The 13,248-nt window shown below is 43.0% G+C and overlaps 1 protein-coding gene across 1 annotated transcript in view; it reads right to left on the minus strand.

Annotated features, from left to right (window-relative positions):
- Positions 1–544: 544 nt before the first annotated feature.
- The window catches only part of MED10 (mediator complex subunit 10), a 48,112-nt gene continuing 35,408 nt past the window's right edge, over positions 545–13,248 (minus strand). Inside the window, exons 3-4 of the mRNA XM_077269689.1 lie at positions 6,958–7,060; positions 545–1,061 (exon numbers count right to left, since the gene is read on the minus strand). Coding sequence (XP_077125804.1) covers positions 963–1,061; positions 6,958–7,060 — 202 coding nt within the window. The 3' untranslated portion in view covers positions 545–962. The remainder of the gene's footprint in view (positions 1,062–6,957; positions 7,061–13,248) is intronic.

Here is a 13,248-nt window from a genome sequence, read left to right on the forward strand (position 1 = left end):
AATAGATATTTTTTGTGTATTTATCTTTATTTCAATAAATTATATGTTCAGTTTAACTCTGTGTCCTCCTATTTATTAAAGTGGAATAAGCAGAGAAACAACCCAAATGGTGTAAAAAAAATTAAACATAACTTAATGGTAAATTTTTTACCTCAAAATACATGCATTTATAATTATAAAGGAGTTTGAGCAAAAGCTAGCTGCTTGACCTATAGGTGAGAAAAAAATAAATAAATAATAATAAATTATATATATATATATATATATATATATATATATATATATATATATATATATATATATATATATATATATATATATATATATATACATATATACACACACACACATACATACACACACACACTCCCAACTTGGAACAACTCCTTTAAAACAGAGGATCCTGCAGGTATCCTTTCGTCACTGCTGTCTTATTTCCACAGTCAGATGTGTAATATTAGGAGACCGGAATGTGTGTTTGCTCCTGCAGTTCTCCATCAGATCTCATTGTGCCTATTGTTAAGACCCAAGAGCTGCAAAGTGAGGCATTTCATACAGATTTAATCATTTATTGAAAACAGTACACAAAATGCATAACTATGAATTGAACCAAAATAAAATAAACAAAAATGTAGAAAAAAATATATACATATCTGAAACAGGAGAGAGAATGCATTATTCATTTTACTCAATTCAGTGCTGTATGGGGTTTTGTGATGTGTGGCGAGAAAACGGTGAAGAATCTTCAAATATTCCATGTTCAGCGTCTCCCAGTGATCACTATAGCCTGTATGGTGCATTGTCCTCAGTTCACCCCTCTAAATTGCAGGTAATGTGACCTATGAAGTACGTCTGCCATAAGAGGTCTTCCAGTGACATTTTCTCACACTTGTAAACGCAAGGCTAGAATTATAATCCTGCAAGTGTCTGTTAAGTTCATATCATGTAAAGGTGAAGTGCAGTCATGATGGAGGGTGCTCTTCTCCTCGAATTGCCTTGTATTTAGCCATATCTTCAGGAAAGACCTTGCTCAACTCTTGGATTAAAAGGCTTTGAAATTTCTGCAGAATGCAAAATACAAAAATTAAAAAAATAAATATAAAAATAAAACTTTTCAACAAAAGTAAACAAAAGACAAATACATTTATTAAAACTGGTGCTCTGGACCACCGTCTGAGCAGCCGTTCTAGCCCTGATGCAATGCCTTCTAATATGTGGCCCATTATTTATGTAGCCAGACAAATTTCCAGACTGCCACCGATCATCTTTTCTATGGATTGGCAATTCCTTTTGATTATATGGAACCCCTTAAAAGTGAACCTGTCTCCAGATTTCACAATACAGACTGCATATATTATGCCCTTGTCACTGATGCAAAAACAAAAATTAACGTTTTTTCGAGTGCAATAACATTTTTAATTTTCCTGTTGACAGCCATACAAATTTTTGCTTTGACACCAATTCATTTTAATAATTAATGTACTGGAAAATAAGATACAAAAAAAAAATCCAAGTGGGGCTAAATGGGGAAGAAAAAACAATTCTCATTATTACCGAATTCATTGTGCCATAAAAAGAACCTGGCAACATGATGCTCCAGGTCACTTTCATTATAATGACACCAAGATTGTACAGTTTTTTTTTTGTTTTTTTTTTAAACTAAAAAATAAAAAGGGATCTTGTCAGAAAGTTATGGGTCTCACAGAATAGCTACATTTTTTGCAAATATGAGATGACCATGAAACATCAGATTCCAGTATTTAGCTTTTAATTTCTTTTTTTTCTTTCCCATTTATAGTTTGTACCATATGGGTTAACTTCATTGACTTTTACATATGCAAATTGTCTCTTCAGAGAGGAAGGGGACTAACTACTGGCACCAATTGGAAATAGCAATCATCCTACAAGTCAATATCGACCCTTTAACGAGCTTTGATTTTTACAGAAGTGATAGCAAATGTTTTTTCCTCTATTATTTTAAATTTGGAAAAGGGGTGACTTGGTTTAACATTTTTCAAGCACTTTCACTGTTATTTATTAAATTCCTCTTGGAGACAATAAAGTGTGATGCTTTGATTTCTATACTGCACTTTATAGCAAAAATGACAAATTTCCCAGGACGTCCAACTCATTGGAGTACACAGTTGGTGGGATAGGTAAGTTTTGGTAGGTCCATGGCTGCCATGATAACCCATGAGCCCCACCACCACTCACAGACTCCGTGCATGCTGGCTGCAGGAACTGACCTTAAATGGCACAGTCAGACAGATTAAACGGAATCGGTCAGCAGGTTTTTGCTATGTACTTGGACAGCAGCATGAACTGAAGACAGACCTTGACTCCTGCGATGTATCACGTAGTTTACTGGGTACAGCGGTTATGACAGTTCTCTCTGCTGCAGATTTAGCAGAGCTCAGATGTTGATCTGTGTACACTGTATTGTGACAGAGCTGCTGATCAGTGCTAGAGGTGTGACTGGACTAGGAGGCATGATGCCAGTTGTCCTGTAGTGATCATTTCCTGCTGATAAAGCACCGATTGTATTGAAACAGCAAAGCACAACCCATAAAGTGACACATCACTGGAATCAGGGGCTCTGCTTCTCCTTTATGATGCAGATTACATAGCAAAAACATGTGACATATTCCCTTTTAATCAGCAGCAAATGAAACAAGCTCTAGCCACTATTGTTGAAGGCTGCTCTATATACCTGCCATGGGATGTAAAATTACTTCTTGCGGGCCCGATAAGGCTGGCATACTTCCAATGAAATTCCTTGTCAGGATAGCTGGAAATCCTAATAAAATGCTCATTTTATCTATTAGGCACAAAAACATTTATACCTAAACAGATCCAGTATGAATCCACTTACTGTAATTTTCAGACAATAAGACGCCAGACCATAAGATGCACCCCAAACAGAGCAAAATAAAAAATGTTAAATCTCTAATCAGGATCAGGCATGTCAGGGGTCACAGGTGAGTCTTACAGTCCGAATGTAGCTTACACCCCCAGTAAACTACACCCCCCCCATTTTTATACCAAATTTGGGGGAGGACGTGCTTCTCATGGTCCGAAAATTACAGTAAATGTCTTGTTCATACAATGCAATTCTAGTGAAGATTTTAAAGTGTTTTGCCACTTTAACCAATGTACTGATGACATGGTTTTGTGGCACTTACTAATATGTAAAGTACTAGTAGAATAACCCGGCTTCACACAGTTGTATTTAGTTTATGTGCTTGATGTTTCTGTATGTTTAAAATCTTTGTGTGGGTGTTCATTTTTTGGGGGCAAAAAAAATGTTCTGAAGTGCTCGATTTTCCTATATGCTAAATTAGTCGAGTCACTTGATCGTAAATTAATATTTGCTTTTGTGGTCTATTTTTTTTGGCAAATACCTTGAAAACGCTTTTGTATTACGTTTTTTGACAAGTGGGCTGAAACCTGGTTGTAAAACCTTCCGAATTTCCTACTATACAAGTTTAGGGTCACCCAGACAATTTTGTGACTTTCATGAAAACTCATACTTTTAGTAATCAAATGAGTTGCCAAATGAATTGAAAATCTAGTCCAGACATTGACAAGGTTCGAAAAAAAAGATTTTTATTTGAAATAATTTTCTCCTTCAAACTTTGCGGTCGTCAAAGAATGATCCCTTTGCAGCAATTACAGCACTGCAGATCTTTGGCATTTTAGCAGTTAATTTGCTGAGGTAATCTGAAGAAATTTCACCCCATGCTTCCAGAAGCCCTCCCACAAGTTGGTTTGGCTTGATGGGCACTTTTTGCATACCATATGGTCAAGCTGCTCTCACAACAGCTCAATGGGGTTGAGATCTGGTGGCTGCGCTGGCCACTCCATTACAGACAGAATACCAGCTGCCTGCTTCTTCCCTAAATAGTTCTTGCATAATTTGGAGGTGTGCTTTGGGTCATTTTCCTGTTGTAGGATGAAATTGGCTCCAATCAAGCGCTGTCCACAGGGTATGGCATGGCGTTGCAAAATGGAGTGATAGCCTTCCTTATTCCTTGGAACGGTAGTGTAGCTATGTGCCAGATTGGTTTGTTTGTTTGGTCATGCATAAAGAACGGACATCAGAAATTCATTTGTACATACGTACAGAATTCAGATCCTCCTTCTCCACTTGTTAGTGCTGCATTCCTCAGCCTGCCCAATTCTCCTCCATAAAATGGCTGCTGGTGGAGAAGACTGACCAGATCTAACCATCAGCCTCCTCCAATAATATATAATAGTTAAAGGGTAACATTTCCCACATGTATAATTTACATCACCATAACTTTGGAAAATACATTTTTTGTTAGGACATTATAGGGGTTAAAAAAGTTGACCAGCAATTTCTCATTTTTACAACAAAATTTACACCACCATTTTTTTTTAGGGACCACCTCACATTGGAAGTCACTTTGAGTGGCTTATATGACAAAAAAAATACGCAAAAGTGACACCATTCTAAAAACTGTACCTCTCAAAATGCTCAAAAACACATTGAAGAAGTTTATTAACTCTTCAGGTGCTTCACAGGAAATTTTGGAATGGAAAAAAAAAAGGAACATTGAACTTTTTTCACAAACATTTTTACTTCAGATTCAAAATTTGTTATTATTTTGACAAGAGTAACAGGAAAAATTGGACCCCAAAAAATTTCTTGTGAAATTTCTCCTGAATATGCAGATACTCTATATGAGGGGTAAACCACTGTTTGGGCGCACGGCAGAGCTCAGAAGGGAAGGAGCGCCATTTGACTTTTTGAATGCAAAATTTGCTGGAACACTCGGTGGACGCCATGTTGCGTTTGGAGAGCCCCTGATGTGCCTAAAGAGTGAAAATCCCCCACAAGTGACACCATTTTGGAAACTAGACCCCTCAGGGAACTTATCTAGATGTGTGGTGAGTACAATGAACCCTCAAATTATAACGGTGAGCCTTAAAAATTAAAAAAGACAAACAAATTTTTCCCACAAATATGAAAATGCAATATTTTGTGCTAAAAACATAAGGGTAGCAGGAGAAATTACACCATACAATTTGTTGTGCAATTTTTCCTGAGTATTCCAATAACCCATATGTAGGGGAATACTACTTTTGAGGCACAGTGCAAAGATCAGAAGGGAAGAGGCGCCATATTGAAGTACAGACTTTGCTGGAATGGATTGAGGGTGCCATGTCGCATTGGCAGAGCCCCTGAGGTGCCAGAACAACAGAAACCCCCTATAAGTGAACTCATTTTACAAACTACACTCCTTAATGAATTCATCTAGGGGTGCAGTGATCATATTAACACCACATGTGCCTCACACAATTTTATACCACTGAGCGGTGAAGAAAGAATAAATTACATTTTTACCACTAAAATGTGGTCTAAGCCCCAAGTTTTTAGCTTTTCTAAGGGCTAATAGGAAATTTTTACAACAAACTGAGGTCCATTTTTTCCGGAGTGCGCCAATAGCCTACAAGTAAATCGGGAAATACTTTACAAGCACAGTGCAAAGCTCAGAAGGGAAGGAGCGTCATACTATAGTGCAGATTTTACTGTTATGGTTTGAAGGTGCCATGACCCACTGGAAGAACCCCTGAGGTGCCAGAACAGCAGAACCCCCTATAAATGACCCCATTTTATAATCTACACTTCTTAATGAATTCACCTATGGGTGCAGTGATCTTATTGACACCACGGGTGTCACAGAATTTCTCTCTGGGTAGTGAAGAAAAAATTTCATTTTTAAACTAAAATTTTGCTTTAGCGTCAGATTTTACATTTTCACACAAGAATTGTGTATAAATGACACCAAATTTTGTCTCACACTTTCTACTGAAGGTGGCAATACCCCATTGTAGCTGTACAGCACTACTTAGCCATACGGAGAGATTCGGGAGAAACAGAGTGCTACTTGCCTCCTGGAGCGCAGATTTTGTTAGAAGAGTTTGCGGACTCCATATACAAAGCCCCTAATTGCTAGAAGAGCAGAATCCCCCCCCCCCACAAGAGACCCCATTTTGGAAACTATACCCCATGAGGAATTTATCTACAGATGTAGTGACAATTTTGACTCCATGGGTGTTTTCCAGAAACAAGTAGCAATGGATGTTGCAGAGTGAAAATTGCATACTGCCGTTGTAGTGCCAGTACATTATGCCCAATCCATGCTTCTGGAGGCGTGCACCCCTAAGTTAGGCGGGCTCTAATTGCTTAAAAAATGCCAAAAATGTGGGTGATATATGTGGTTTAGGTACACTGTGGGGCTCAGAAGGGAGGGGGCATTTGGATTTGGGTGAACAGAATTTGCTGAATTTCTTTTGGCGGGAGAGGAGCCATTTTGCTTTTCCTGAGCCTTTGTACTACCACCAACGTAGAAGCCCGCTATATTTCCGTTAACAGATGACGGACCTGAGTGAGGACTTGCTTTTTTTGTGGATTGAGTTGAAGCTTTTATTGGGAACATTTTACATAACGTTCGGGATCACATTGGTGTTTCCATCTAAATCTCTGAGTGACGTGATTCAGAGGAAACCACCAAGGGATCCATTCACTATAATGAGGCAGCAGAGTCACGGTGATCACCCACGCACAGCCTGTGTGAACGGGCGATCGCCATGCAGTAATAATACGTCCCTGGTCAGATAGGCCCAGGGCATAGGGATATATTATTACGACAAATGACAGAAAGGGGTTAATTGGGAGGGTTATGTGACCAGACCCATACATTGTCCTCTTCCATCAACTTCCAGGAGAGCTGCACAGGCAGTAAGGAAAACTGTACTAACAAGTGAAAAAAGGAGAACCTGGAAGTGGTATAAAATCTTAGACTAAAAATATAGATAAAGGTGGCCAACCCCTGTAATGAAATTTTTAGTCAAATTATGAATGGACTATAGAAAATACAGCTTTCCAAAAACTTTCCTTCATATTTGCTTAACAGATATTTTCTTCCTTACCTTCATTGTGTCTATTTTCCCTTTCACTTGTTCATTTTTCGCTAATGCTCTTTCCAAACACTCCTTTGTGTACAGCTGAGGATTTCGGCCTTGATCGATGTAGCTAGAAAACACAAATCATTGCAAATGGTAACTCTTAAACGGATGCGCTCATGTAGCAGCCTCAAAAAATAATTTATATGTTTGTTTCTCAAAAGACGTTTTAATGGATTTATTACATAATAGTGCAGCTGTAGGCAAGGATGGCAGCAGAGGGTACAACAAAAAGAAAAAATATGAACAAAGCAATTGAAACACATACATATACATACATACATACATACATACATACATGCACAATTTTAGAACATGTGGTGCTCATGCCTCCCCAGCAATACATCCATTGCTTGCCAGAATTCCATAGAAACAAAAAGGAAGGCAGCACTCCATTAGTATTCCAAGTAATAAAAGCTTGGCAATGAGCTTTATTCTCTAGGGAAGATTCACCACAACTGGTGCTTACATTTTTTGTACCAATTTTCGCCACTAAAAGCTACATCTACCCATCACAAAAACTTTTTTTTTTTTTACATGCAGATGTTATTGTGGGTTTAAACCATTTGCATTGGGAAGAAGGGAAAAATTCAGTTTCCAATCCAGATATATACGTGTAAATATATATTCCTTTATTGCAAACTATTACAAATAAAACTGGCATGCAGCAGGTTTAAAACGAAGAATCATAAGAAATTGATCTAGTGTTTGGTTTTTTTTTTGTTTAAATCAAATATTTTTTTAATAAAATTATTTTTTGTAACAGAACAAAACAACAACTCAACCATGAAAGGAACCCAGTCCCTCTTCTATTCGCCCCACAACATGTCACCCTTTGACAACATAACATCTTCAGATAAATATTTGAACAGTTCTGTCCACAGCAGATTACAAGTCTTGTAATATGAGTAACCACTATCATAACAATATTAATGGGGGAATCTAGATCTTGGTTTGGCACAGTTATGTGTGTGTGTGTCTAAAGCTGCCCAATGTGGAATAGTCTTAGTTACTCACCGGTTAACGGTGTTTTTCGGAGTCCATGACAGCACTACGGAGAGAGGGGATCCGCCCTTCAGGAACAGGAAACCTACAGATACATAAGGGCGGCACCTCTCCCACGCATCAGTTGGTTTACAGAGCACAAGAGGACCACCAAGGTTAATAGCATACATAATAAACAATGATACAAATAACTAACTATTCACTACCCGTGAATTATATAAATAAAGGAAGAGGTGTACACCCAGAACTTAAGAAGACGGGAGGGTATGTACAGGTGCTGTCATGGACTCCGAAAAACACCGTTAACCGGTGAGTAACTAAGACTTTATCGGTCGTCCATGACAGCACTACGGAGAGAATTACAGAGAGTAACTAACTAGGGAGGGACTACAGCTTGCAGCACCCTTACACCAAACGAAAGGTCAGAAGAGGCACCCAAGTTCAATCTATAATGGTTATAGAATGTGTGTGGAGAAGACCAAGTAGCAGCCTTACAAATTTGGTCGATCGACACCTCCAATCTTTCTGCCCACGAAGCCGCCATAGCTCTAGTGGAATGCGCTTTTAGACCTTCAGGCGCCGGCTTGCCCTTTGAGATGTATGCCAGCGAGATAGCCTCCCTGATCCATCTAGCTAAAGTAGATTTTGATGCCCTGTGACCCTTCCTACTACCCTGATAGGACACGAATAGGGCGTTATCTATCTTCCAGGGATCAGTTACTGCCAGATATTCCAGGATACATCTTTTTACATCTAAAGTGTGTAGCTTCCTTTCCTTATCGTTAGTAGGATTGGGGAGGAAGGATGGAAGAACTATTTCCTGTGTTCTGTGGAACCTGGACACTACTTTAGGAAGATATGCTGGATCAGGGGATAGTATCACTCTATCATCCCTAAGCTGCATGTAAGGGGGAACCCTGGATAATGCTTGGATGTCGCCTATCCTACGCGCCGATGTTAGGGCCACCAGGAAGGCTACTTTAAGGGATACATTTTTAATAGAGGCTGATGCAATTGGCTCAAATGGGGCCTCTGTCATGGCTGAGAGGACTAGGTTCAGGTCCCATGGCATGACCCTATTCTTCACCATTGGCCTGGACCGTTTTGTCGCTCTGATGAATCTGCTGACCCAGTGATTCTCAGCAATGTTGCAGCCAAAGAGGGCCCCTAAGGCTGATACCTGCACTTTAAGTGTATTTGGGGATAACCCCATATCTAACCCTTTCTGTAAGAATTCTAAAATCTGGTCTATTGGTATTGACTGACCAGCTATTACCCCCGAGTTTTGAAGGAACCTCTTCCAGATCCTAACATAAATCTTTGTGGTGATTATTTTTCTGCTCTTCAGCAGAGTGTTAATGAGGCCCGGAGAGAACCCCCTATCCTTTAACAGCGCCCGCTCAAAATCCACGCCGTCAGATGAAGGCCAACCGCCCGAGGATGGTAGACTGGGCCCTGGGACAGGAGATCCGGGATGTCTGGCAAGACCCATGGGTCGGATATCGACATAGCCCTCAGGCATGGAAACCACGTCCTTCTGGGCCAGAAGGGGGCAATTATTATCACTGTGGCTTTGTCCTTCCTGATTTTCCTCACCACCAGAGGAAGTAGAGACAGGGGAGGAAAGGCGTAGGCTAGCCTGAAGTTCCAGTCTATGAGGAGGGCGTCTACTGACAGAGGATTTTCTCTGGGGTTGAGAGAGCAGAATTGTGCCACTTTCCTGTTTTCTTTTGTGGCAAACAGGTCTATTTCTGGTTGACCCCATCTTTCCACGATGAGGTTGAAGATGGAGTCGTTCAGGGACCACTCCCCCTGCCTCAATGTGTTGCGGCTTAAGAAATCCGCTGTAGTGTTTTCTGCCCCTCTTATGTGAAGAGCCGTCAATGAGAGAAGATGTTGCTCTGCTAGATGGAATAGACGATCTGCTACGCACATTAGGGATTTGGAACGAGTCCCGCCTTGGTGATTTATGTATGCCACGGCGACCCGATTGTCCGAGAATACCCGCACGTGGTGGCCCTGTAGATAGACAAGGAGTGATTTAACTGCCTGTTCCACAGCCGTTAACTCCTTTAGGTTGGAAGACATTTCTATCTGATCCCGATCCCAAAGCCCCTGGATCAATGTATCCCCCATGTGAGCCCCCCATCCAGAAGGGCTAGCGTCCGAGGTGACTATACGAGTTACATTATATTCCCAGGGGACCCCTGTGGACAGGTTCTCTTGGACTAGCCACCATCCGAGGGATATAATAGCGTCTTGGGATAGGGTCATCAGGCTCTCCAGACATCCCCCCAACCTTTTTTGTTGTAACAGCACCTCGCCCTGAAGTATCCTCGTATGATACTGGGCCCATCGGACCGCTGGAATACAGGACGAGAGAGAGCCCAACAGAGACATGGCTCTTCTAAGGGACATGGTGGGGTTTTTAGAGGCATTCAGCACCTGAAGGTGCAAGCGATCAATTTTTTCTTGAGGCAAACGGCATTCCTGAACCTGGGAATCCAGGGTCAGGCCTAAAAATCGCTGCACCGTCATGGGCTGTAAGCGTGATTTTTTGACATTTAGCATCCACCCCAGACGCTCCAGAGCAGACATCACTTTATGTAACTGTTCCAGACAGTGATCCGCCGTTTTACCTACGATAAGGAGATCGTCCAGGTAGGGGATTATTAGAATGTTGGACTCATGCAAGTGAGCCATAACCTCCGCCATAACTTTGGTAAACACTCGAGGGGCGACCGATATACCAAAGGGGAGGGCCCTATACTGGAAGTGTCTGATTACCCCATCCAACCTTACCGCCACCCTCAGGTATCGTTGGTGACCTGCATAAATGGGGATATGGTAATAGGCGTCCTTCAAATCCAATACTACCATAAAGCAGTTTTTAAACAGCAGCTTTATTGCGGTGTTAATAGTTTCCATCTTAAATGATTGGACGGTCAGGAAATTATTAAGAGCCCTAAGGTTAATAATTGTTCTGAAGGAGCCATCAGGTTTACTTATTAGAAATAGAGGAGAGTAGAATCCTCTACCCTGTTCTCCTTCCGGAACCTCTGACAGGACATTCTTACTGAGCAGGTCGTGAACTTCTGCTTCCAGGGCCGCCTGTTCTGCTGGAGAGGACCTGAGTGGGGTAACTCTGAAGAAGTTCTGAGGGATGGAGGAGAACTCTAGCCGCAGACCCGTAGCTATTAACCCCAAAATCCAATCACTACTGGAGATTTTGGACCAGGCCGGGTAGAAGGCAGATAGTCTACCTCCCACCGGGGCGACTAGTCATTGGGGTGGTTTTTTGACCTCACGGGATGGCTCCTGACGTCCTCCACCTCCACACATAAATCCAGTACCTTTCTTCTTTTTCTCATCCCATCTGCTCTGGTCTCTGGCTGGTCTCCTCCGAAAGAATCTTTTCCCTGTGAAGGGACGCCTGTAAGAGGTAGCTGGTAGATTGGGAAACTTTTTCTTCTCGTCTCCAGCTTTCTCCAGCAGTTCGTCTAGGACTGGACCAAACAGGTATTCCCCTTCGCATGGGATAGAGCACAGACGGGATCTGGATTGAAGGTCACCTGGCCAACATTTCAGCCACAGGGCCCTGCGTGCTGCGTTTGATAGTCCGGCCGCCCTAGCCGCCATTCTTGCCGAATCCGCAGATGCGTCCGCGAGAAAGGCAGCGGCATTCTGAATTGTTGGCAGGAATTTCAACATAGAGTCTCTGGAAACACCGCCTTCCAACTTAGACCCTAGCTGATCCAGCCAGACCATCATCGATCTGGCTGCACATGTCGCAGCTACAGCAGGTCTCAGGGCACCCGCCGACATCTCCCATGTCCCTTTAAGGAATGAGTCAGCCTTCTTATCGAGAGGGTCCTTTAGGGAAGCCATGTCGTCGAAGGGGGATAGATGATTTTTTAGACGCCTTAGACACCGCTGCGTCCAATTTCGGCGCCTTATCCCATGTATTCACCATGGGGTCCTCAAAGGGATATCTGCGTTTAAAGGCAGGTGGAAAAGAGCCTTTCTTCTCCGGTTTTTTCCATTCCCTTTTGATGAGGTTCTGGACCTTGTCATTGAGCGGAAAAGACCTACGTTTTTTAGGGTCTAGACCGCCAAACATTAGGTCCTGTGTAGAGAGTTCTGGCCTTTCATCAGCCACCCCCATGGTGGATCTAACTGACTTAATAAGTTTGTCCATTTGGTCCAATGGGAAACAGAACCGGTTAGACTCCTCTTCCGAAGAGGACGCTGAGGAGACAGAGGCGTCTGACTCATTCTCCCTACTAGGGCCAGCGGACAAATCCGACTCTGAGGCGCTAGGCTCCCTTCTTCTTTTGGAAGACTCCCCCCGGGACAGGGATTTCAGGGAATCTTTCACCTCCTTCCTGATAATCTCCCTAAGGCTTGATGTGAAATCAGGAGACTCTTCCGCCACCTATGGGAGCGGAGAAAAAGGCTATGTAATTTATCTGGCGCTACCGCTATCAGTGTTCCCATCAATTTATTTCCTACCGTCTGCCGTACACACGACTGACAAAGTCTCTTAGGGTAGGCGTCTGGCAAAGGGCAAGCGCATAGCGCGCACTCCTTGTTTTTTGATTTACCAGCGCTTTTTTTCCCCTACGGAAATAAACATAGGAAAAGACTGCATCAGGGTACATTCACGAAGATCTCTTACCCAGGCAGTAGCGGTAGGTACCGGATTACTGGGGGGTCGGTCCAGATCCTTCTGCTTAGATCTGCGACTGGTCTGGTTACTGCGTCCGCGGGTCTTCAGCTGGGGGTTCGCATGGGACTTCTCCGAGGATCCATCCTGCTCCTGCTCCAGCAGACCGACGGCAGCTTCCGGCTCATCCATAGCTGCAGATGGGCTCACAAGCAGTGCTGCAGCATTTTGTTTGGCTATAAATAGCCCTCCCCCGGATCCGGAATCAGTGCAGGTGTGTGGCCAAATCCACCCCCCCGACTTGCAGGTGACTGCTCCACCCCCCCCTGCACCCAAACGCCCCCCCCCCGCCCCCGCCGCATGCAGGACAGCGGCGTTTTTAGAAAAAAACCGGCCGGCGTTTGACTTCCGGTTTTGGCCCCGCCCCCTGCGCGTCACTTCCGGTTTCGGGCAGAACGCTCAGAAACGTGCCCGGAAGCCTGGGAACGGCGCCGCCGGACCCCCCAGCCGCCCCCCCGCTACGCCACCGCCGCTTCCACGGCCGCAGCCCAGCGGTGACCGCGGCAGAGGCCGGCGTCCGACCCCCA

The sequence above is a fragment of the Ranitomeya variabilis genome, chromosome 6 (assembly GCF_051348905.1).
Source record: "Ranitomeya variabilis isolate aRanVar5 chromosome 6, aRanVar5.hap1, whole genome shotgun sequence".
Classification (NCBI taxonomy): domain Eukaryota; kingdom Metazoa; phylum Chordata; class Amphibia; order Anura; family Dendrobatidae; genus Ranitomeya; species Ranitomeya variabilis.